Below are 27,046 nucleotides of genomic sequence, written 5' to 3' on the forward strand. Positions count from 1 at the left end.
CTGCAGATGCCATGAAACGACTCATCAAACAAACCCACACAGTAGGTTATTAAAGTAAGATGGCTCTGAGGAATCATTACGTGCTCTGTAATCAAATATTTTAATAATGCACAATTTAAACAAAAGCAAAATGGGTTTAAAAATAGCTATCAACCAACCAAAATATGAACAAAAGGCTAACCAAACTCATTAAACTACAGAGTAAAAATTGCCATTAAAAGACAAACTGAATAAATGCAGTCATATCTAACCTGATAAAACAATTTTTTTGAAGTGGAAAAACAAAACAAAGCCCAAATCTAGTTGGAAAAACCTGAAGTTTCCCTTAATGTAAAGTTTACATTCTTCAAAGTATAAGATTCCCAATTTATTGGTAAGAAGGAGCAGGTAAGAAACTTCCCTAGGATTTTTTTTCTTTCTTTTTGGTAGGCGGTTTAATATGTATGTGTTGAGCGAAAGCTGAGGACAGATTGCTTTGTATGAACCAATGGGAAGAAATCAACTCCTTCCCTGACTAAACCTCCTCTTGCAAGTGATATAATAAAATATCAGTCACCAGGTAGAAGGAGTCTTCTTTATTAGCTTTGAAGCGCTCATCTTGCAAATCCCCCGAAAGGAGTAACTACAAGAGGCAGGTGTTCTTTTTCTTCTACAAGTAGTCCAAGGTCCTCGTTTGTGTCAGGTCTCTCATGTACGTATGGGCATTGCCAATGGTTTTCTGTCCATACAGGTAAAACTACTATTTCTCTCTATTCACAAAAACGTTTTAACTACTTAAGAAAAGGGTGCCCATTCCATTTCTATTTCTTTTTTGAGCCGTAATTCAAACCCTAGGATGGTACATCTTGATCTCAGACATCACTGAATTCTCGTTCTCATGTTGCTAATTGGGATGTATATGCACTAATAGCCCCATCATAACTGCTTCTCTCCATTGACAACAACTTCAAAGTACCCATGAGATGTCTGACAAGTTCTTAACATTCACATTCTATACTCATTTGGAAAATCAAACAAATACTAATTAAAAGGCTAGACAAACATAATCAAATTTCAAGGCTTTACTTCTGCTGCTTGGTTATACTGGTGATGTTTACTGTGAAGACATGGTGTCTATACAAGGTCCATGAATGTTTTGCCTTGGACTGCCCAACAGGGAACATTATAACTTATACCAGCCACGAAAGAAATCCCTGAATGCCTTCAGCATATGACATTTATAGTTAAGGAATATTTTAGGAAGTTTTCTAGCAAGACGTACTTTTAAAGTTCTGATGATTAAAAAAATATAAGCTTTAATAACCTGAAAATTTTATACTCAGAACTCCATTCTTGATTAGAGCTAATAAATGAACACTACTATGAGTTCTTTTATTCAACTAATAATAACTGCTAATATTTTTAATTCTGGGGCAATCAGTCTGTTTTTCTGTCTCCATTTATACCAGGATTTTACATACCTCAACCTTATCACGGTCTATACTTTTAGCTTTATTTCTCGTATAATTTTTCTGTCTTTTGAGAGTTGATTCATTTTTATAATCAGAATTTTGGAGCTGGAGATTTCCCTAAATATCCTTTGTCTCACTACCTCATTTTTTAAATGAGGAAACTCAGGTAGAGATAGTGCCTTGGCTAAGATTTGCAACTAGTTAGAGGGAACTATACATTAGATCTGACTTACTCTTTCCACTATACAATGCTACACCTCTTTATTGTCTTGGTTATATATCATACACACCAAACATGGAACTTCAGGTCAAGATATTAGCTTTTAGTTGCTTGTTCCTATACATTCCACAGAGCCCTGGTGGCACAGTGGTTAAGAACCTGGCTGCTAACCAAAAGGTCAGCAGTTCGAACCCACCAGCCGCTCCTTGGAAACTCTATGGGGCAGTTCTATTCTGTCCTATACGGTCGCCATGAGTCAGAATCGTCTTGACGGCAACAGGTTTGGTTGTCTGGTTTATACCATTCCACTATTCTTCCTTAACAGTATATTCAGAGCAGCAGAGTGGATCAAATAATCTCAGGGAAAATAATGATTCTCACATATAATTGATCGTTTTGAGCCTCAAACGTGGATATAGTCAACATTATTTGTTGTTAGTACTCTAGTTGCCTGAACTGAAACTTACTTGCCCCTCTTGACCCACTTGTGCATTTCTTCACGCTCTTTCTCTGCAGGGTATTTCCACTGGCTTAGCATTTCAATACCTAGACGAGTACAGCTTGCTTACCTAGAGATTTTACCTTTCTAGATAATTTATAAAATATTAAAAATAATTGACATCAATTTCTTTGATAAGTAAAAACTGCCCCACCTTTCACTTATCTACCAGAACAATCTATTTAGACCCAAATTTCCTTTTAAGTTCATTCTGTTATAAAGGCCTCTTATAGCCATTTTCACTCAAAATAATACAACAAAACACAGGGATAGCCATGTACAATGTTTGCAGCTCAGTTTAAAAACCCACTGCCGTCGAGTCGATAGGGGTCAGCAAATTAGAGTTGTTATGAATTTCGTTTATGAGTTGATCCACACTCTACGTATAAATGAAGAGATCCTATTCAGTGAATATGTCATTGCTATTATGAATTATGGAGCCCTGGTGGCACAGTGGTTAAGCGCTCTTCTGCTAACCAAACGGGCGGCAGTTTGATTCCCCCAGCGGCTGTTTGGAAACCCTGTGGGGCAGTCCCACTCTGTCCTATAGGGTTGCTATGAGTCTGAATTGACTTGACAGCAACGGGTTGGGTTCGGATTCTGTAACACAGTCATATACTCTTTAAAAAAAAAAAAAAATCTTTTTCTCTGATTCATTTCCCTTGGTCTTCCTTTTACTGTCTTTTTCTTACTTGCTCTCTGGAACCACTTTTCTGTCTCATCATCTGCTTCCTTCAAATAATTCAGCCCTTCTACCCCAAAATATCCGCAGTCTGAGTCTGCATTTGCTCTCTGGCCACCCCAGATATACTATTTTAACTCCTAATTAAGCAGTTCCCCAGAGTTGCAAAATCACTGCCTCTTCCGGTCTAGCCTTGTCTCCTCCTAGAGTTACCGTTCTCTCAGCCAGCCCAGCAAGTGTTAGAGGTGTACCATACGCCAGATCACACTAATCTACATGGCTGATGATCTCGTCCCCACCCCGCCCAACCCCCACTCCGTTCCCTTCTATCCTAAGGGGACAATGCTTGCTAAACTAATTACATTCAGTAAAATGTCGTACAAATTAGGTAGAAAATTGAGGATGTGTGTGGTGAAGTTAGGGGGAGACTCACCTTTAAACATACAGAACAACTTATTCCCACTATATTCCAGCCTTGGAATAGTCAGGGAGTTGGTGAATAAGAGAACACCGACCCCTGCTGAGCTTTCCTGATTCCACCTGCTTCCTAAGGTCTGTTCAACCTTGGAGATCCAGCGACAGGAGGAAAGGGAGAAAACGGGTGTTTTCCATGTCTGGACACTGGTTAAGAGTGCCAGTCCAGGCCTCTTACACTACTCAGGCCCCTGTCTGATACTCTCCTGAATCATGGATCCAGAAGTCAGAAGGGTGTCAAAGATTTCCGTTCCATAGCTGTTCATCTATGGAAATACTTGTTTTGATTTTATGAGGCTAAAACTAATTACCATTTATGGCTAATTACCCCATGGCACAGTAACATCCAACTGCAGTTAGTTTTGTCGTAAATTTTATTTTAATACAACAGTGTATTTTATTCAAGTGTTTAACCTTCATAGTTCTGTTCATATGGCAGGTTTACTTAACCAGTAATTAAAACAAAAACAGTAACAACTACGGGGCACATTAGGAATGCCCAGGAAATACTGGTTGCATGAATTCAGATACCATGTTTATTTAAAGAGGCATGTATCACTCATTCAAACATTCACTGTGCACCTACCACATACAGATCAGGGATTATTTTTATTTTATTTTGAGGAAGTGGTGCAGATTTCATTGAAAAATTTGTTGTGAGAACGGAGGAGAGTTTTATACTGTCTACTCAGCAACAGAACTTCACCAACAGCCCCACCTTCCAACCCCACTCCCTCAATGTTTCTTATCTCTGGACTCCACAGCTATAGAAGGGATTGGTTCTCCTTCTTCAATGCCTTGTATTCTCTTGTTGTATTCTGATAAACCGTATCTGCACAAGTTACATCTTCGCCTTAGTAATAAATGAGATTATCATTTGGAAATACTCCAAAATTTGAACTTGATCAAACAGAATGCCATCAAATTACACCTTCTCCCTAGATAGTTATGTCCTGATATGGAAACACCATTCAAGCATAACACTGATCAACTGGAAAATGGCTGTGAAGATTGGACATTTTAACACTTAAGAAATAAAAAAAGAAAGGAGGGCCATAGCCTCAAAATGATAGTACTTTAAACTTTATACATTTAGTTTTATGAAAAACGATTTCAGAAGTCCATTTGAATATGTACACAGACTCATATACATCCTTTTCACTGATACTCACAGAACCACATAATCTCTGATGGCCACAGAAACTGAACATTGTGTCTAGACACAATGCATCCAAATATACACACAGCCTTCAAAGACACACATACACACTCAGATACACAGTCATATTTCTATCTGATACACCAGGCAACTATAACACTCTGAAATACCAAAATGAAACAATCTTTTATATTAAAAAAAAAACCTCATATGTATGAGTACAATTTGAATTAAATTAAATTGAACTTTTTCTTTATTTTAAAAAGACACAAGCCAAAGCTAAAGTATCATGACAACTTGGAGAGTTTCTAAGGACATTAAAGTTGGTTGACTCTATTAGCTAACAGTATGAAAACTGCCCAACATTTACGAGACCATAAAATCTATGCCAATTTACCTTCATGTTAACCTGTCCTGTGAATATAATTTACTAACAGAAAATAGGTAAATAGCATTTACTAGATCCTGACTTACTCTATCACAAAGAACTCAGAACCACAATGAGATACTACTTCACATCCACTAGGATGACTATAATAAAAAAGACAGATAATAAGTGTTAATTGGAACCTTTGTATATTGTTGACAGGAATGCAAATTGTGCAGTCACTGACGAAAACATTTTGACAGCTCCTCAAGAAGTTAAATATACAGTAACCATAAAATAAAATAAAATAAAATAAAATAAAAAAACAAACCCATTGCTGTCGAGCAGATTCTGACTCATACCAAAAGAGAACTGCCCCACAGGGTTTCCAAGGAGGGGCTGGTGGATTCAAACTGCTGAGCTTTCGGTTAGCAGCCAAGCTCTTATCCCACTGTGCCACCAGGGCCAAGTTACCACATGATGCAGAAATTCCATTCCTAGGTGTCATAGATTGAATTCTGCCACCGCTCCCCGCTCCCCCCCCGCCCCATATCTACCAATGGGCTAGGCCGTGATTTCCGGTATTGCGTGATTGTCCACTGTTTTGTCATCTGCTGTGATTTTCCTGTGTCGTAAATCCTACCTCTGTGATGTTAATAGAAACCCTGGCAGCGTGGAGGTTAAGGGCACAGCTGCTAACCAAAAGGTGAGCACTTCAAATCCACTAGGTACTCCTTGAAAACTCTATGGGGTAGTTCTACTCTGTCCTATAGGGTCACTAAAAGTCGGAACCAACTTGGTGGCAGTGGGTTTTTATGATGTTAATGAGGCAGGATTAGAGGCAGTTCTGTTCATAAGGCAGGGCAGGATCTACAAGATTAGGTTGTGTCTTAAGTCCGCCTCTTTTGAGATATAAAATAGAGAAGCAAGGAGAGAGAGGGAACCTCATACCACCAAGAAAGCAGCACCGGCAGCAAAGCGCGTCCTTTGGACCCTAGGTCCCTGCCCATGAGAAGCTCCTAGATCAGGGGAAGACTGATGACAAGGGCCTTCCCCCAGAGCTGACACAGAGAAAAAGCCTTTTGCAGGAGCTGACACCCTGAATTCGGACTTCTAGCCTCCTGGGCTGTGAGAGAATGGATTTCTGTTTGCTGAAGCCATTCACTTGTGGTATTTCTGTTGTAGCGGGACTAGATAACTAAGACAGAATTTGGTACTGAGAGTGGGGTGTTGCTCTAATAAATACCTAAGATGTGGAGGCAGTTTTGAAACTGTGAATGGACAGAGGCTGGAAGAGTTTAAAGTGCCTAACAGTAAAAGCCTAGATTTCCTTGAAGAGACTGCTGGTGGAATTATGGACATCAAAGACAATTCTGGTGAGGACTCAGAAGGTGACGAGGAGAGCCGTTATACTGGAGGTGGTGCAGAGGGCGAGACGCAGCAGCAGAACCAAGAGACCAGTACAAGACAGTGCTGGAGCCGTCCCATGTAGCGAGAGAGCCGAGTGACTTCCGGCTGAAGTTTACTGGTGGAGTGGGGTGTCTCCAAGCACTTATAGTGGAGCTAAAGAGCTTTGGAACATTTGTCCCTGCAGGGCAGACGTGGGCGACGAGGCCCGAGGCCAAGGTACCAGGAAGCAGAAGTTGAAGAGACAAGGAACGCAGGAAGCAGAGATGCCTCAGTCTCAAAGCATAGGGCCAGGACTTTTGGGGTCTCAAAGTGTGGAGTCACCACTCAGAGGAACTAGGAGAATGGGGCTGCCCAAATTCGAGGGAGCAGGGTTGGCCTTCCAGTGGGCCTGGAAGACAGAGCTGAAAAGCCCACGGCCATGGGGCCTCTACTCAGAATCCAGAGAGTGTGGCCAATACCTAGAATCTGGAGGACAGGGCCATTTTTCTAAATGGTCTCAGAGAAAAAAAGAACAGAGGATTATTTTCAAGCCTTGAGGGCTAATGTAATGTGTTATGATTTGCTTGGTGCTCATTATTCCTTCTTTCCCTCCAATTTCTCTCATTTGCAATGGCTAGCATGTGGCTGTTCCACCATTGTACTTTGTAAGCAGATAACCTGTGTTCCAGACTCACAGATAAAAAGGAATTTTTGGATTTTGGACTTGGAGTTGATTTAAGAATTCTGCTATGATGGGGTGAATGTGTTTTACATGTGGCAATGACATGAATTTGAGGGGACCAAAGGGTAGAATGTCATGGATTGAACTGTGTCCCCCCAAAATATGTGTCAACCTAGCTAGGCCACGATTCCCAGTATTGTGTGACTGTCCACCATTTCGTCATCTGATGTGATTTTCCTCTGTGTTGTAAATCCTACCCCTATGATGTTAATGAGGCAGGATTAGATGCAGTTATGTTAATGAAGCGGGACTCAATCTACAAGAGTAGATTGTGTCTTAAGCCAATCTCTTTTAAGATATAAAAGAAAGAAGCAAGCAGAGAGACAGGTGACCCTCGTACCACCAAGAAACAAGAACCAGGAGAATAGCGTGTCCTTTGGACCTGGGGTCCTTGCACTGAGAAGCTCCTAGACCAGGGGAAGATTGACGACAAGGACCTTCCCCCAGAGCTGACACCGAAAAAGTCTTCCCCTGGAGCTGACACCCTGAATTTAGACTTCTAGCCCCCTAGACTGTGAGAGAATAAATTTCTCTTTGTTAAAGATATCCACTGTGGTATTTCTGTTATAGCAGCACTAGATAACTAAGACACTAGGCATATACCCAAAAAAACTGAAAACATGGACTCAAACAGATACCTGTACATGCCTATTCATAGTAGCACTATTCACAATAGCCAAAAGATGGAAACCACCCAAATATCCATTAACAGATAAAAGGATAAACAAAATGTGGTATATCTATATAATGGATTAATTGGCAAAAAAAAAAAAAGGAATCAAGTACTAATACATGTTACAACATTGTCATAGATTGAGTTGTGTCAAAAATATGTGTCAACTTGGTTAGGCCATGATTCCCAGTATTGTGTGGCTGCTCTCCATTTTGTGATTGTAATTTTATGTTACAGAGGATTAGAGTGGGATCGTAACTCCCTTACTAAGGCCACATCCCTGATCCAACGTAAAGGGCGTTTCCCTGGAGTGTGGCTTGCACCACTGTTTATCTTACAAGAGATAAAAGGAAAGGGAAGCAAGCAAAGAGTTAAGGATCTTATAACACCAAGAAAGCAGTGCAGGGAGCAGAACACATCCTTTGGACCCAGGATTCCTGGGTGGAGAAGGGGAAGACTGATGACAAGGACCTTCCTCCAGAGCCAAGCGAGAGAAAAAGCCTTCCCGTGGAGCTGACGCCCTGAATTTGGACTTCTAGCCTACTAGACCGTGAGAAAATAAATCTCTCCTTGTTAAAGCCATCCACTTGTGGTATTTCTGTTATAGCTGCACTAGATGGATGAAAACATTATGCTAAGTGAAAGAAGCCAGACATAAAAGGCCACGTAATGTATAATTCCATTTACATGAATAAAAGGGCCAGAACTGGTAAATTCATAAGACATAGACCACAGACTGGTGGTTGCCAAGGGCTGAGGGGAAGGGAGACAGGGAGTGTGTACTTAATAGGTATATAGTTTTCTTTTGAGGTGATGAAAATGTTTTGGAAATTGATAAAAAGTGGTCATTGCACAACATTATAAATGAACTAAATGCCACTGATTGTTCAATTTTTTTTCCTTTTTTGGTTAGGTGAATTTTGCCACACTTAAAAAAAAGCTTAATGATTCATAGACTAACACACACAATTTCTTTTAAATTTCATTTTCTTCAGCAATAATAACAATTTTTAGCCAGTGACTAAAGAATCAAACGTAATTACTTAAAAAAATGGCACATGTGAACTGTGAAATTAAACCCTGGATTTTTAATCTGATCCAATGAAAAGTTTTAAGTACTATTCACTTTTGTAATTAGCACATATCTATGCACACACACTGAAGAACAGGTACCAAATGGGCCTGAATGTGCAGGAAATTATTCTGAGTTTTTACCAAGTTGCTCACCTGACAAGGAGCTCCCTTGATTGTTCTGAACAACAAAATACTCTTTGGAGAAGATGCATTAGTGTGAAAAAACCCTCAATCAATGCTGGTTTGGGAAACTTTAAGATCACCTGACAGAAGCGGTAAAAGGGAGGCAAAGAAATTTAATATTAACTTAGTAGTTCCTGGGGCTAAGACTCTAGAGGTGCAAGTGCGAGATGTCACTGTATAAAAGACGACTTCTAGGGATCACTTTAAAAAGCAAATAGTTATTTAGTTCAGATAATAAATATATACATATATACGCTGGCACAAACGGTTAAGTGCTCAGCTGCTAACAGAAAGGCTGGTGGGTTAAACCCACCCGGTGGCTCCGCGGGAGAAAAGACCTAATGATCTGCTTCTACAGAAATTAACCAAAACCAAACCCATGGCCACTGAGTAGATTCCGTCTCATAGCTGCTCCAGAGAGTTTCCAAGGGGCGGCTGGTGGATTTGAACTGCTGACCTTTTGGTTAGCAGCCACAGCTCTTAACCACTGTGTCACCAGGGCTCCTCCCTGTGGGGCAGTTCTCCTCTGTTACATTGGGCGGCTATGAGTAACAATGCCTGGACTGCACTTAACGATGACGTGGTGAAAAAGAAAATATTGTTACGGCGTTTTGTAAATGGCTGCTTCTAGTATTTCCAATGGTGGACTCATACAGATGTAAAAAGTGCTTCATAAAAATGGAGATGATGTTACCTAAAAAACTATGATAGATGGTTCAAAAAGTAGCTATACTGATGACGAAAACACAGATACAAAAGATGTATGTAAAGAGTTTGAATGAAATTGTTTCATCAAATTTGTGATGTAAAAAAGAAAAATTCCTAAATCAATATATAATCTTACTAATATATAATCTCAAATACATTTAAGTTAACAACAACAAACACCCTTTTGGCATCTTCTTAACGGGAAAACGGGATCATGTTACATTCAAGGATTATTAGTAGATATGTTCAAAAAAAAAAAAGGGCTGAAAACAGTTACAACATAAAATACTGAAAGTGATCATTCTGAATGCTAAAAGTGAGTATTTTGGCGTGTAACTTTCTACCAAGTTGGCGTAATCCTACCTTCAATATCTTACATCATCCAGCCTTTTTCTGAATACTTCCAGGTATCAGAGAAAATAATTTATTCCACTGTTAAGAAACTAAAGCCTTCTTTATTGATTCATCAATAATTTTATTCAGTCCTTATTTGTGCCAAGGACTGGGGTTCTTTATAATAAGTCCAAGTGTATACAGCTTCCTAATTTTTTTTCACTATTTTCAATTTTACAACCTGGAGAAAGAGAATATGTCTATTCCCTTCTTTACAAGTCAGTCCTTGAGATATTTTTAGAGCTATAAGGAGTCCCTTAAGTCTTCCTATCTGTAGACTCGATACATTCAATTCTCCTCTGTATGCTTGACCCTCCTCCAATTCATATATTCTTTTTATCTTCTTAAAATTGGGTAGCCAGGACCTTAAACAACATTCCAAATGGTTTCTGATAAACCCTAGGTGGTCAGAATTAAGTCTCAGGTACCTAAACGTTCTTCTTTTACTAATGTAGTTTAAGACCGCATCAGCATTGCTAGTAGTTACATTATGCTGACTGTGTTATGTTTACAGTCAACTGAACCATTCAAGTCTATTTCACTATCAACTCAGGTCTTCCACATCTAATACTTGAGCAATGCAATGTTCTATATTCAATTTTAGAAAAATATAAATATGGGAAAAAACACTGCTTCTTAGAATAAAGAAAATATACCTATTTTCTGGTCACAGAAAGCTCTGCATTTCCCTTCTATATTCTCTAGCCTGATTAAGCTTACTAATCAGTCAATTTATCAATCAACTATTTATTGCTTGTTTTATGTGCGAAGAACTGTGCACTTTTTACGCTTAGTTTAAGAAGGAAATTGTATCATCAGAGGCAGTGTGGCTAACTGAATGAATGACTTAGGATCTTAATCAGGGTCAAAGAAAAAGTGAACATAGAAATGGTGAGGAAGTAGTGATCATACCTGGGTCTTTCAGAAACCACCAATGTATAAACTTAGTTTCCCTTTCAATGTCTTCTCACTTAGCAGCAATGATGCAAAGCCCAAGACAGGATATACTTTGTCTACATCCCTTGCTTAAGACCTCAAAGGTTTATAGAACTCAGTTCTCCCTTTGTATGTAAGATATCTGAATTCACACAATACTTGATATAAATCCTTGGGAAGCAAGAATTGCTAATAGTTTCAGGTACAAACCTAAAGGCAAAATTGTATATTAGTCCTATTAGTGATAAAGTTCACCCAGTGAAATTTCTATAACTTCTTCCCATGTGCCAAGAATTACTGTAATCTGCTAAAAATCAGAGAAGCTTTGCCTATTTGAAAATTTTTATCCACCACTATTTTGTTCAAAATCATGTAATTAATGGCCTAATGAGTGATCAGAAAGGATGCCTCCTATCTGCCTAAGTACTTAATATGCCCATTTTTGTCCTCCATAGATTTTAATTAACCGACTGTCGTTTTACACACAGTGTGTAGATTCCTAGAAATAGTTAAAGAGCAACCAGACTTAATGGTCTGACTGAGACTAGAAGGACCCCAGAGGTCATGGTCCCTAGACCTTCTGTTAGCCCAAGACAGGAACCATTACCAAAGCCAACTCTTCAGACAGGGCTTAGACTGGACTATGGGACAGAAAACAATACTGGTGAGGAGTAAGCTTCTTGGGTCAAGTAGACACATGAGACTATGCGGGCAGCTCCTGTCTGGAGGGGGGATGAGAGGGCAGAGGGGGTCAGAAGCTGGCCAAATGGGCACGAAAATAGAGAGTGGAAAGGAGTGTGCTGTCTCATTACAGGGAGAGCAACTAGGAGTATATAGCAAGGTGTATATAAATTTTCGTATGAGAGACTGATTTGATTTGTAAACTTTCACTTAAAGCACAATAAAAATTAAAAAAGAAAAAACAGTTAAAGAACTAAGTGTTTGAAATTACCTTGAGTGGTGAAGTTGAAGAGTGCAGGTGTGTCTCGCCCATTTGGTAGTTTGACATTTGGGTCCCGTAATTCATCAAAAAATGAATGTGCACAAGCTTCCAGTGGCGTCAATCGGGCAGTTGGTGTATACTCCAGCAGACGACTACACAGTGCAATTGCCTCCGGTGGAGTTCGGGGTCGGAAGACCTGGAGTACAAAAAAAAGGGAACGAACAATCAGTGCTTTATTACAAGAATATGAGCAAATAAACCTCTGAGTACTGAGTCAATTCCCACCATGTACAAAAACATGGTTCCTTTTGGGATAGGAGCCTTCTAGAGCTGGAGGAGTTAACTGCATATGATTCACCACACTGGGGTGAACTGTTAATTAAAGACTATATGAGCAAACAAAAAAAAACTGGGGGAAATGGCAAAAATCTAGATATGCTAATCATAAAGCAGCGTAACCAAACACGCACACAAAAGAATGACAGGCCCGTGGGAAAGGCTGGGTCCTGGAGGCAAAGCACAACTAGAAGTTTTTTTTTTTTAAGTTTTGACTGCTGTGGCAGTAGATAAAAAATTGCCTCTTTTGCACGACTTTTCACAAAATAACTGTTGACAACGGATAAACAAAAAAAAAAACCCCACTGCTGTCGAGTCGATTTCGACTCACAGTGACACTATGGGAGAGAGTACAACTGTCCCATAGAGTTTCCAAGGAGCGCCTGGCGGATTTGAACTGCCGACCTCTTGGTTAGCAGCGGTAGCACTTAACCACTACACTACCAGGGTTTCCTGATAATGGATAAATACCTAAAAAATAGCACCGTTCAAATCTGGAAATCAATCCTTAAAAACAAGTTTTTTACTCTAGGCCTGTAAATGTTATGATTTGGTATTATCTCCTCAATAAACAGAGCCTATCATTATTTGGAGAAATCCTTGAATACGAAAAATTCGACAGAATGTCCCGACATTGTTTTCTCAAGTAGCTGTTATCATGAACGTGGCCAGATAACTACCAGTTGGATGAATACTCTAGGTCTTAATCAGGGATGTATTTTTCATTAACCCACAGAAAAAGTCAACTGAAGTAAAATGTGATTCAATTAATTTGTTTAAAGGAGCAGAAAGCTCTCTATTCATCTATGTCTTAAAAACAAACTCCTCATTGATACATGAAAACTATGAAAATATACTTCATTCTAAATTAAAGAATATAAACAGAAGAGGAAGAAATAGAAATAAACATAAATAGATGGACAGAAAACCTTTGAGACTAAAGAAAAACAGAAACATATACCCCTTGATAAAAAGAACATACAACCCAATTAAGGGGAGGGGAGAATGGAGGTGGACAGACATATAAAGAGAAGCAGACAAGTACAAATGCAGGGAAGTAGATCCACAGTGAGGAAGACTCTTGGATTGTGACAGGGCAGAGGGGAGCCTGGAGGGTAAGGTTTCCTAAAGAGAATGACTCATGTGACAGCTGGCTGTTAACTTAGGCTGAAAGTAGGAGCAGTGGTTACAAAGTCAGGCTTCATTAGATTTTCAAGAGATTATTTATAAGAGTATTTTCTACAGGGAAAACAGCATTTTTGCTTTTGTTTTTATACAAAGTTTATTACTGATAAAGATATTTTCCATGGAAATTGAGAAGCTGGGTTGAGTAGGATCTTAGGAGTTTTTCAGAATCTTAAAGGCCTTAGTCAATTTACTGGCTATGTCAGAAAGTCCTCTCTAATGTCAAAAGCTGCCCTATCTTTATTCTTTTGAGAGCTTTGGCTTGTCTTATTCAAGGAAATCTGAAAGTTACTGTAGTATTTGGTTAGGCAGGCTAAACCCAAAATGCTTTTGCAGCAATATTGGGGCCCATAAGTAAAATCAAAAGTAGAAATACTACTACCTGCTAATACTCAAATATAGGGTAGCTGTATGGTGAGTGTATTTAAATGATGAAATTTCACCTTATATTAATGAACATTTTGTATTAAAACTATTAATAAACCAGTATTGTAAGCTTATTTCTGTTTATTAAAAAGAAGTCACCCACATCTTTTTGGTGTCTTACTGGCTACCAGTGATCATCCAAGTTGGTATGGTACTAAGGTATTGGCCTATTTTGTCAAGGAATCCTAACTCATGGAATAAACAATGATAAAAACAATGAAGAGAATAATTTGTTCCAAGAGCCTACATTAAAATCAAGACTTAACCTGCCTTTTTTAAAAAGCATCTGCTGTTACTTTAAACCCTTTGAGGTACTCCTGATGAGAAAAGCCTTGGTTCAGTGCTCTGTAGATAAGGCTAACCGGAAAATTATGGGGGGTCAAAACCCAGTACCTCCCAGAGTTCAGATTTCTGACCGTAATACAGATGCGGTAGCATGTAACTTCCAAAAGTTATAGGGCAAACTAGGAAACAGTTCTTCTGAATTATCTTTGTGTCTAAAGAAAAGGAAACCAACAACTAACGAGACTTGGCTTTTAATAATGAAGTTTCTGCTGCTGTTTCACTCCTTGCTTACTTAAATTACTGAACACTCAGAATCTTTGGTTCCATGAATCTCCATCACCATTTATTCTTAAAAGAATAACGATTAAAAAAAAAAAAAGAATGATTTAAAAATCCCACAATTCCTACACTCCAGTGTAGATGTCAATGAATTACCCAGGAGACTAACAGTCTATATCATAAGCAAAACCTGTATCATACGATAAATGAAAACAGAAATCACAGCTACCTACACTGTTTCTACTATTACATTTCAAGAATGAACAACTGTTTAGCCTTTCAAAAGAAGTTTTTCCCTAGGTTTATACACCTGCCCTGAAATTTTGGGGAAAAAAAATTAAGTACATACCCGCACTCCTGAGGTGAAATGTCCTGTTCCTGCCGAATCCTAAAGATGATAATGCAGTAAATAATCCAAACAGGGAAGTCAATCCAAAAGAGAATAGTCCAGCAAGGAAAAATATATCCAATGTTATAAGGGATCCACAGTGTGGGGGACAGAACATGCTGACACAGTTACACACCTTAAACATCAGTCTCCACAGCAGCAAGTCCAAGTTTTAAAAATTATTTCACCACAGTGTATGCAAAAAAAATTTGTTTTGATTGTGCAATGGTGAGGCACAGTAAAGAAACATTTTAATTTTAGTTATTTATGTTCCAATGCCAGTGCGTTTAGTAAAAAAATACAAAACCAAAAAAAGTTAAAATCAAAATGAAATCTAGAAGTAAAGCACCCAAAGTAAAGCATTTGGTCCTCTACGACCTGGGCTCATTGTCCATTGACACGGCTGCGAGGGGGGCATATTAAAAAGCCTGCTTTACAAGATACGAGTTTCCAGTATGCTAATTTTTCTCTATTAATGTGTGCCAGTGACACTGTATAAACATTTTTTTCACTAATATATTAGTGACAAGAGGAAAGTAATAAATATGTTTACTTTATTGTCAATTTGTGTGAGCTAAGAACAGATCAGGCCACCGCGGATTATTCTCCATTTTGGATTGACTTCTCTGCTAAAGATGTGTGTTTGCTGACATTCTCATTTCCTTAGGACTCTTCAAGAAATTGACATATTACCTCTGGAGTGCGGGTATAAACTTATTTTTCTATTGTGGGCTTTGCCCCCTCATACCCTTGCACCCATTACTTAGGAAAAATTAATATATAGAACATTCTTTCCTTTTTTGGAATAACCCATTGAACAAAAAAAATCCTATGTCTTTGAGCATTACGAATTCAACACAGTTCCATCTGCAAATACGACCAATTCACCCACCAAAAGCTAAACAAAAATATGTACAATTAGCAAAACAACTAAGGGACAGTCACAGTTACAGGTGATATGTATAGTGATATACACCAACACCTAGGCACAACGGAGCCAAATAAGCAAGGGAGGTTGTAGGGTCTATTATGTCCAGGTATTGAGAAAAAAAAAATGGCAGAACTCACCAGTAGCTGTGAACTCCCTTGGCTATTCTAAGAGAATTTAATATTCTTTTAGGATAGTTTCCAGTGGGGGAATTACATATTTTACAAAAATAAATAATCCGCGGATTACTTTTAGTCTGCAGACTAAAATTTAGTACACGGATTAAAATCCGGCCCATTGGAATAAAAATCTCTCATGAACTAAAACACAACCAGGTGGACAAAAATGGAAAACCACACTAAAAGAACTGAGAGTACAAAATAAGACTAAACTGGGCCAACTAACAATTAGTGCGCAGACTAAACATGGCCAGCCAAATACGCAAGGCCATGAAGATTCCAAAACGCCCCTATAAAAGCTAAAAGTGAAAGTAAATAAGTAAAACAACAAAGCAGAAAACAAAAAACAAAAGAAAAAAATAACAAAAAAGAAAGGAAAAATTTAAAAGAACCAAAACACTGACATGAACTTTTAAAGTGATCCAAATACTACCTCACCTCTGCAGCAACTCATTTTCTTAAATTGAAACAATCATCAACTCTCATCACAAATACCAGTCCGTACAAGAAACTCACAGAAAAAATTCATTCTTTTTCAAAGGAAACTCTCTGTGGCGTTGAACAAATGCAAACAAGTCCTTAAATAACAAATTATTCAAAACAAAATTGCATTTGGATAACTCAAAAATGACAGAGGCAATTTCTTCCCCCTACATGTCCTGGAATAGACAATGACTATGGGATTTCCGTCTGTAGCTGATTATTACGACTGAATCACAAGCCCTTCAAAATGGCCATTTGTAAACAATCATATATACCATACCAAGGCCTATGGTTAAGTTGCTTCTAACTGCATCAACTCTCAGTAATTCTATTTTATTAAGAAGTCAACCAGAGCAATATAAGAATTCCTACTTTTTATGGCTATGGGCAGTGATAATTAATCTAATAAAATATAAAACGAGCGCTCTGCAGGTTTAAACAGCTACTCCTCCCTAATTTTCATTGTGATAAACGTGCAACGCTTATACTGCTCTCTGGTCATTCACAAAATACAAGCACCCAGTGCTAAAAACTATAAACCATGAATACTCCTGAAGAGCTACCCCAATATTGGCTCTCAAATAATTTAATAATCATCTATAATGATTTTTATAAACCTAAATACAAGATTAAAAGTGAGACAACACCATGGATTTGTTGAATAGTTAATTACGTTGCAGCAGTTCATCAACTAAGAAAAGAACTTAAGTCTACTTAGGTGCTCATACCTGGTACATAATTCAATAACTAAAGTCAAGACACTTTACATACATTTTTTTAAATTAGTTTACCTTATTTATTGTTTTAACATTCTCCTAAGCGGTATTTTACATGCTTTTTCACACTGGTCTAATGACGTACACATGGTAATCCAATTCCCTTTAAATAATATAAAAAAATTATTACTAGAGGCTACTGAACACCAACTTTCAGAGAGTCTGCGTGCCAAGTAAAAATACTATTTGAAGTAGCATCTAACAGGGAGAATATAAAACCCAATAAAGCTCAAGCCTACTGAAAAGCTACATTTTTCTAATCTTTACTTTGATATCAATTCCTACCTCCAGGTAAGGAAGGTTGAGCGTAAGAAACACAAAACAATCCCTCCTTAGCCATGACAGAGCTAGCATTTAATGCATTTCAGCTGCACTAATGACAAGGCTTTTTTGAGTTTTTCTGAGGTCTAGTACACAAAGAAACCTTCTATATGTACAGATATTAGCATTTAACTCTACAATGTAATTTCTCCCTCTAACATCATTCATTAATGAAATAGTACTACAGGCCTACACAGACCTGCGATTTACCAAATGTCCATTTATCCAATTGAATCTTTCACTGTTCACTAAATAGTTACCGCAGTCAGGCTGGCCTTCCCAGAAGTACGTGAATATTTCCATCTCGTCCACAAGCCTCCATCTTGAGGACCATTTCCCTAGGCTATAACAATCCAACCCTTTTTTACACCTGAACAAATCCTAACTCTCCTTCAACAACCTGTCCGCTCAAGTCCTCCTACCACCTTTCAGGGGCTTCCTTTTTCCCTCCCCCACTGGAGACCTGCCTTGTACCACCTACAGCACATGGAATGCCTTTGAACATGTACAACATACAGTGTATTATATGGTTATACGGTATTTTATATCACTCAATATTTGCTTCAGTCGAGTCAGTTACATCACCCGTAAGCTTTTCAAGGACAAAAACCAAAACCAAATTCACTGCCATTGAGTCAATTATGACTCAAAGTGACCCTACATAGGACAGAGGAAACTGCTACATAGGGTTTCCGAGGAAAATTTTTTTTTTTTTTTAATCTTTAAAGAAGCAGACTGCCACATAGGGTTTCCGAGGCTGTAATCTTTGAAGAAGCAGACTGCCACATCTTTATCCCTCCGAGTGGCTGGTGGGTTTGAACTGTCAATCTTCTGATTAGCAGCTGAGTGCTCCAACCACTGCGCCACTAGGGGACCCCTTTCAAGGACAAGGACTATGTATTTTACAGTCTTTATGGGACCCAGCACAGCACTGTTACATAGGAGACACAGGATTTAATGAAAATTAAAAATAAATTTTTGCCCTCGTTTATATTCCACCCCCTACCCAACTGTTGGCCTCTTACAATCTTTAAACTTGTGCATCAGCATTCTTCCTTTTTTATATTATTTCTCTCACATACCAACTGTTGTTTTTAGTTACTATTAGGTTGATTCCTACTTATGGTAACCCCTCCCATGTTTGCAGAATGGGACTGCTCCACAGGGTTTTCGAGGCTGTAACCTTTCGGAAGCAGATCACCAGGCCTGTCTTCTGAGGTGCCTCTGGATGGTTCAACCGCTAACTCCTGGCTGAGAGTCAAGCGCTTAATCGTTTGTGCCACCCAGTGTCTCCTTACATATGGATTCACCACTCTAATAGCTGGATTTTAACACGCACAGTTTCCAGTGAAAAATGGGAGTTTAGCCGGTATACACGGAAAAGCTAGGAAGTCTACTCACACAGGAAACTGGATGTTAGAAAAGGAGACGTGACTACTCCAGCACTAACAGAGATGTAGGGAGAAATTTCGGCACACAACATAGTGCATGTGTACATAAGACAAGTGATAACAGATTAGTCCAGTGCTCACGGCAGAGCAGGTGAGTAATAATGTAAAAACTGATTCATCACAAGCAACGTAAAAACAGGCAAGGAGCAATCTTAAGAACCAACGGACATCCCAACATGGTCTTACGTTTTATGGAACACACATGAAGAAAAGAGTAAGACAGACCAGAAAAGGTGGATAAGTCGATCAGTGAAAAATGTTTGACAATTTTTATTTCGTGCTCTCTAGGTCCTTCTGGAGGCTTTTTTTCGGGAGTGGGGGTGGGGGGTGATGTGCCGAACTACATAGCTGGAACAGGTAGGTATACCAAATTCTGATAAATCCTGTATTGAAAGGCACAGAAAAAAAAAAAAAAGAAGACTATAAAGAAAATCTTTAAAATAGTAAGTTTTTTTGCTTAAGCACAGGGAATTATAATAATTTGTTCAATCTGATCTGATTCCTTTCATAGCTGAAATGACCTCAGAACTCAATTTCTGCTTACCTCCTGGCTAGTTGGCAATACTAGTATTCATTCATTTTAAAGTATGTAGACACTGTTCTACCAAATCAAGTATGTAAGGATTGATTTTTGTGGTTCATGCTTTCTGGAATACTTAGTCACCTATGCTACTATATATCCTACAGACACTTAACTATTAAGTAGACCAATAAGTAAGAATGTCGAAAGCTTGGCAAACAAACCTTCTGACGTAGTCTGATATCTGCATGCAGCGTGTGGCCTGTCTACCAATGGTCTTGAAACTCCCACCCAAGTGATTGAGTGGGACTGTGAGACAGGGTAACTGCAGCCCGCCAAAGGGATTAGTCAGTTCTATCATCCCCCTGGGCATGAACTGAACCATTCCAGAGGTGAGAGAGAGAGGAACCCACCACCACCAAGGAAGAACCGCCAGGAGCAGAGAACGTGGGACCCAGGATTCCTGCGCTGAGCAGTTCCCGGAACCAGGAGACTGAGAGAGAGAGAGCTGTAATCCTGAAGATGGTGAGAACTGGTGGCAGGAGACACTTGGCAGCAGGAGATAGTGCAGGAGGGGAACAGAGAGAGACCTGGCCCCCACAGAGAGAAAGCTAAGTGCCCTTGGGTAAAGGCACAGGGCCAGGGAGAGGCGTGCCTGTGAGCACAGCTCGGAAGAGGCTGTCCTGACGGAAGAACTAACTGTATCCTTGAGTGTTCCTGAGCCTGAATTGTAACCTGTTACTTCCCTAATAAACCCCACAATCCTGGTATGGTCTGTGAGTTCTGTGTGGCCACTGCAATGAATTATCAAACCCAGTAGAGAGTGCTATGGGAGGGATGGTTGATGTCAGAGTTGGTAAAGAAGGTGGAGTGAGGAGGCATGTCTGACCTCTGCCTCATAGGACTCAGCCCTGGACTGCTGATCTTGATTCTCGTTCCCCGCTTGTGAAATTAGAGGAGGTCAGACGTTCTTACACCGTATTATCATTACTATCACAAAACAGAAATTAGGAACTGCTGCTATAAACCCTGGTGGCATGGTGGTTAAGAGCTATGGCTGCTAACTAAAAGGTTGGCAGTTCAAATTCATCAGCTGCTCCCTAGAATGGGGCAGTTCTCCTCTATTCTATAGGGTCACTATGAGCTGGAATTGACTCGATGGCAATGGATTTTTTTTTTTTTTTGTAATAATGCCTATGAAAAGCCCTGGTGGTGCAGTGGAGCTCTGGTGGTACAGTTGTTAAAAGCCTGGCTGCTAACTAAAGGTAGGCAGTTTGAATTCACCAGCAGCTCCCTGGAGCCCTATGGGGCAATTCTATTCTGTCCTATAAGGTCGCTATGAGTCGGAAAGACAGCAACAGGTTTTGGTGTTTGGTGGCACAGCGGTTTGAACCCAACAGCCACCCTGCGAGAGAAAGATGTGGCAGTCTCCTTCCATCAAGATTTACAGCCCTGAAAACCCTATGGTGGGGCGAGGGGTTCTCTGTCCTAAAGGGTCACTATAAGTTGGAATTGACGATGGCAGCAGGTATGATATATATGGCATGACTTGGTAAGTACTACAGGAGTTGTACATTGAGAATAATCATGACAAGCTCAGGCAAATGGAAAATATTTCATGGGAGATTTGAGGTCTCGAGAAAAGGCTAAGACTTGGTAAGCAGGGAAAGGAGGCTTGGTGGTACAATGTTTAAAGTGCTTGGCTGCTAACCGAAAGGTTGGTGGGTTGAACCCAAGATTTCAGCCTACAAAACAATAGGGGGGCAGTTCTACTCTGTCCTATAGGGTCACTATGAGTCAGAATCAACTGGATGGCAAACAAGGAGAAGATGCAGGGAAGAGGAAGAAGAGAATTCTAAGTGGGGAAAAAAGACAAGCAGAGAGAGGTCAAAATGACTCTGCCTCCTCTGGGGAACAATCAGGAGAACAGCTCGATGACACAGAAAATTCAGCATGACTGCAAGTCCCTTCAAGGTGAGCTACTTGCTGGGCAACACTCCCATATGCAGCTAACGTATTAAACACTCCAATCCAGTTGTAAGAGATCTGAGTCCTTGAGATTATCTAACCTATTTCTCTCCATTATCCAGTCATATCACTAATGATTTTCGCTACCCTGAAAGACTATGCAGAAATCTGTGCTACCTAACTTACCTTGTAGAATTATTTATTATCAGGATAAAGGGCATTATTTATTTTATAGAACTTTTAAAAAAAGCTTAGCAGAATCAGGTACTGAAAATTTGGGAAAAACTCATAAATTTATTATAATATAATCTTATTAGAAATCCCTAATCTACCCTAACTAAACACTAAAATTTTAAATTCATTGCCTAACTATATGCATGTAAGGATGGAGGAAGCTGGAGAACCTGGAAAAGGATTTGGGCTAAGTTTGCTAGACAGATGCCTTAGGGAAGGTTAGGATCAGGACAGGAACTGAATCTCCTGCTTTTTAGGAAAAGAAAGGTAGAAGCATCAGGAATAGAGTCACTGTACTAACTGGTCATTCAAAACAGGACACAGGTGAGGCTGAAGGGTAACAATAATCACAGTGGTACAACAAGCATAGATCGGGCCCTACGATCACATATGTAGGTATGTAGGTATGTATCTTATGCCAAAGTTTTCTAAACGCAACGAGGAGTCAAAGTACATTTTTCTAGGAGTAATGGTATCACATGTGCTTTTAAGAAAATTAACTTTGACAGTAATGGAAAGATGGATTGACAGGGTGTGAAACTGAAGGAAGGAAATCAGTTAGGAGGTAGGAGGTTGTTTTAATGATTCTATGATATAACAACGGCCTAAACTACGTCAGGTCAGCAGAGATGGAAAGAAGATGACAGATCAGAGAACTACATTGGTGGTAGAATTCTTGTTTATTCAGAGCTAAAATAATCTTTTATATGCATAATTTAACTATATTTTCAAAAGAACCCCAAGTAAGACACAGCAGGTAACAGCTATCTTACAAAGGGGGAAAAAAAAAATTGAGGCACAAAGAGTAGGAGCAGCAGTGCTTAAACGAGGCCCTGACTTCATACCTCATAGTCTGTCATTTAGCCACATCTCCACGTATTGAACAGTTCAAGCTTCTCTCCTTCCAGCCAACTTCCATCTCTATTTAATTTTCAATCTACTTTTGCATCACTGCCTTTGCTTTACATCTAGTTTTTACTGTGTGTACACCACACACCAATGCAAACATCTTTCCTTCCCACTACCCGGCCCCTCGGAGCCCTGGTGTCACAGTGGTTAAGAGCTCAGGTGCTAACCAAAAGGCTGGCAGTTTGAATCCACCAGCCACTCCTTGGGAACACTAAGGGGCAGTTCTACTCTGTCCCATGCAATTATTGTGCATTGGAATCAACTTGATGACATCGGATTTATTACTTACTGGCCCCTGCCCTCCATAATGGTCCCCTGATTCAAACATCAACACCTACTTTATATTTCCTAATTAAACCACAAGTGCTTTATCAATGAATTAGGCTGCTTTGGCTAATATGTAATAGTCAAGGGCAACTTACTAAGTCTTTCAGTTCTCAACACTCCGGCCATTTGGTGTACGCTACGCTGGGACCCTCCCACTGTTTCTGTTCTTCCACTCTGCCCTAGTGACCTGCATCCCCTCCCCATGGTGTTCCCACGGAAGACGATTCCTTCCGTCATCTTTGCTTCTGCTCATCTTCTTGAGAACTCAGGCACCCAGTTCTGGGGACACTGCCGTACTATACTGCGGTATAGGAAACCAGGGCTCACACGCCCAGAGCTTCCCTAAATGGATCAAAGTAGGCTCTAACAGAAGGCAACAATAAAGGCAAAGTAGCTTCTGTTTCCACACTCTTGTTTACCTGTCTTCCAAGCGTGAGAAGCAATTCCCTTTTAGAGAACACGGGGCAGTTCTATTCTGTCACATGGGGTCACTATGAGTTGAAATCAACTTGATGGCATCCAATAACAACATGTATCTAAAATGACTCTTTTGACTGCCTAGTATAAGAGCATTTCTCAAGTTGGTATCCACTATCATAACAGGTGAAGATGGGACTGAGTGCCCCCTAAGAATTTAAAATTTTGCATTTTTAGTTTGATAATAACCTATTAAAAAATCAATGTAAGTATATTCTGGATCATCTCGATAGAGAAGTGCCACGGAATTTCTGTGCCTGAACTTACTTTTGTATTTACAATCAGATACTACCACCCTAGTTGTGCACACTAGTGAGAAATTCACACAAGTGCACCTGTTACCTTTACACCAAGTGAAAACCAAGTAAGTCAATGCGCACTGTATGAAAGTTACAGTTTTCACAAACAAAATGTTTGGAGAATTGAATTATTAGTCTACACACAGTCTGGGAATGGAAACCTAAATAAAAGGGCTTTACACAAATGATTCAAGCTTGAAAAGCATTAGTGTAAGATACAGAGACAGAAATCCAAAGGGGCAAAGGAAAGAGTCAGGCACACAAATGCACTACAGCTCCTCTGTTGGCTGCATTTTGACTAAGGCAGGCAGTCTTCCCATTCCACCCTGGCTAATAACTGCATCAGACATAACCCCGGAAAAAACGCAGAATGTAAGAAACACTAATATTGGTGGCAGATTTATTTAAAAAAAAAAAAAAAGGATAAGGCAGGCAGTCTTCCCATTCCACCCTGGCTAATAACTGCATCAGACATAACCCCGGAAAAAACGCAGAATATAAGAAACACTAATATTGGTGGCAGATTTATTTAAAAAAAAAAAAGGATAAGAGGAACTGTTAAATAAGATTTCATGACCTCAATTTCAACATTAAATGTGTCATAAACTCTACATTAAAGATAACATGTGACGAATACTTAGATTACCCCCCACAAAAAGTTCTTCTTTCTTCAAAAAAGAAATTACATGTTTATTAAAGAAAATACATAAATACGGGAAAGTAGAACAAAGAAAATCACCCACACTTTTCTCACCCAAACTACTGTTAGCATTTGGGAATATTTCTTTGCATTTATTCTCTACATGAGATCCTGAGTGGTGTAATCCATTAACACGCTCGACTACTAACCAAAAGGTTGGAGGTTACGGCCCACCCAGAGGCACCACAAAAGAAAGACCTAGCAATCTACTTGGAAAAAATCAGCATTGAAAACCTTGAGGTGGCGGGGCCAAGATGGCGGACTAGGTAGACGCTACCTCGGATCCCTCTTGCAACAAAGACTCGGAAAAACAAGTGAATCGATCACATACATAACAATCTACGAACCCTGAACAACAAACACAGACTTAGAGACGGAGAATGAACAAATACGGGGAAACAGTGACTGTTTTCGGAGTCTAGAGCCAGCGTCCCAGTCAGGTAACCTTGGCAATGGGCTTAGGTCTGGACCCAGAGGAGCTGAACGCAAATTCTTGTGACGGCGCAAACAAGGGGCGCAGCCCTACCCCCCTGAACTGACCCCGGGAGGGGGTCCAGCCTGTCCGCGGAGGCGGCGCGGCAACGCGGCTGGCGGGACGAGAAGTCCCCGGGAGGCAGCGACTGATTCTGGAGCCTGGAGTGCAGCGTCCCTGCAGTGGAACCTTGACACTGGGCTTTGGACTGGCAGTGGAGGATGTGACCGCGGTTTCAGCGGGCCAGACCCTCGGGGACAATCTCCACACAGCCAGCAAACATAGGTGACATGCCCCTCGGGAATCTGAGATAAAATAGTCATTTCAAGCAAGATAAGCAACTTTGGCTATATTCTGGGGTGCTACTCTCCTGTTTCTCTGAACCCTCCCCCACCCTTCCCAGGCGGCTTCATTAACATTGGAATTTCCTGAGCCAGAGGGAGAATGGCTCTGGCTCTGCGGTGGCTTTGCTTCCCCCCCCCCCCTTTTTTTTTGTTTGGTCTTTTCCTAACCCATTCTTCCGGCCTGAGAGAAGGAACCACAAAAAACCCAAGGACCAAAAACCCATCCCTAATTGGACTAAAAACACAGAAACAGCTACAGCCAAGCATGTATGATCCAAATCTCGGACTTTCATCCTTACAGGGAACAAGGTGGTGGTTATAATCCAAAGGCAGTTCTGATAGGGATCTGACTGCATTTTTTTTTTAGCAGATTTTCTGGAAAAACAAGTTACCCGGGTTTGATATCTCTGCTTAATCAACAGAGCCTTAACTGACCCACAACAGGGAATTGAGCGCTGAAGCTCCCCCCAGACCACCTAGCCTCTTGCCTTAGGGGTCTAAGGAGGGTGACACCTACCAATCAGTAGAGGTACTTGCACTGGGGGCCTAAGGTACAGCTGCAGTGCCCTCCTGCCAAGGTGCTACAGGAATAGAGACACACCTACCTCACTGACACCTGGGGGAAGCCTGTCACCATCCTGCCCCCTCTGGAGGGTGAACCCCAGCTGCTAATAGAATCTGGTGCACACAACTATCACCACTACTTCTGGAGGTGGATAGGTGTTAGGGCACAGCACACACTTGATGACCCAAAATCAGATTCTACTCAAGAATAGTGAATAGACTCAGGCATATATATCTGGCAACAGCCCAAACCAGCTGGTAATAGGTCATAAGTAAGTCAAGGGCTACAACAAACAAGACAGCACAATCTAGTAGCCCATCCACGTATACTGAAAGAAAACAAAACAAGATAAGACTCAGTGAGCAATTACAGAATAAACCACTACTATATCTTAGTGTGATGGCTCGGAGACAGCAGTCGATATCAAACCACATAAAGAAGCAGACCATGACAGCTTCTACAATCCCCCAAACAAAAGAATCAAAATCTTTCCCAAATGAAGATACAATCCTGGAATTATCAGATACAGAATATAAAAAACTAATTTACAGAATGCTTCAAGACATCAGGGATGACCTCAGAAACGAAATAAGGCAAACTGCAGAAAAAGCCAAGGAACACACTGATAAAACAGTTGAAGAACTCAAAAAGATTATTCAAGAACATAGTGGAAAAATTAATAAGTTGCAAGAATCCATAGAGAGACAGCATGTAGAATCCAAAAGATTAACAATAAAATCACAGAATTAGACAACGCAATAGGAAGTCAGAGGAGCAGACTTGAGCAATTAGAATGCAGACTGGGAAATCTGGAGGACCAGGGAATTAACACCAACATAGCTGAAAAAAAATCAGATAAAAGAATTATAAAAAATGAAGAAACCCTAAGAATCATGTGGGACTCTATCAAGAAGGATAACTTGCGTGTGATTGGAGTCCCAGAACAGGGAGGGAGGACAGAGAAAATAGTTGAAGATCTGCTGACAGAAAACTTCCCTCACATCATGAAAGACGAAAGGATATCTATCCAAGATGCTCATCGAACCCCATCTAAGATAGATCCAAAAAGAAAAACACCAAGACATATTATCATCAAACTTGCCAAAACCAAAGATAAAGAGAAAATTTTAAAAGCAGCCAGGGAGAAAAGAAAGGTCTCCTTCAAGGGAAAATCAATAAGAGTAAGTTCAGACTACTCAGCAGAAACCATGCAGGCAAGAAGGCAATGGGATGACATATACAGAGCACTGAAGGAGAAAAACTGCCAGCCAAGGCTCATATATCCAGCAAAACTCTCTCTG

General features: G+C 40.0%; 1 protein-coding gene across 3 annotated transcripts in view; it reads right to left on the reverse strand.

Moving 5' to 3' along the window:
• The window catches only part of GSK3B (glycogen synthase kinase 3 beta), a 292,562-nt gene that overhangs the window by 13,898 nt on the left and 251,618 nt on the right, over positions 1-27,046 (reverse strand). For 2 of the 3 annotated variants that reach the window (XM_049877389.1, XM_049877373.1), the window contains exons 9-10: positions 14,754-14,792; positions 11,903-12,089 (exon numbers count right to left, since the gene is read on the reverse strand). In XM_049877389.1, the coding sequence (XP_049733346.1) occupies positions 11,903-12,089; positions 14,754-14,792 (226 nt within the window). The remainder of the gene's footprint in view (positions 1-11,902; positions 12,090-14,753; positions 14,793-27,046) is intronic. The other variant, XM_049877381.1, reaches the window with a different exon arrangement.

Source organism: Elephas maximus, chromosome 1 (assembly GCF_024166365.1).
Source record: "Elephas maximus indicus isolate mEleMax1 chromosome 1, mEleMax1 primary haplotype, whole genome shotgun sequence".
In the NCBI taxonomy this organism is placed as follows: Eukaryota; Metazoa; Chordata; class Mammalia; order Proboscidea; family Elephantidae; genus Elephas; species Elephas maximus.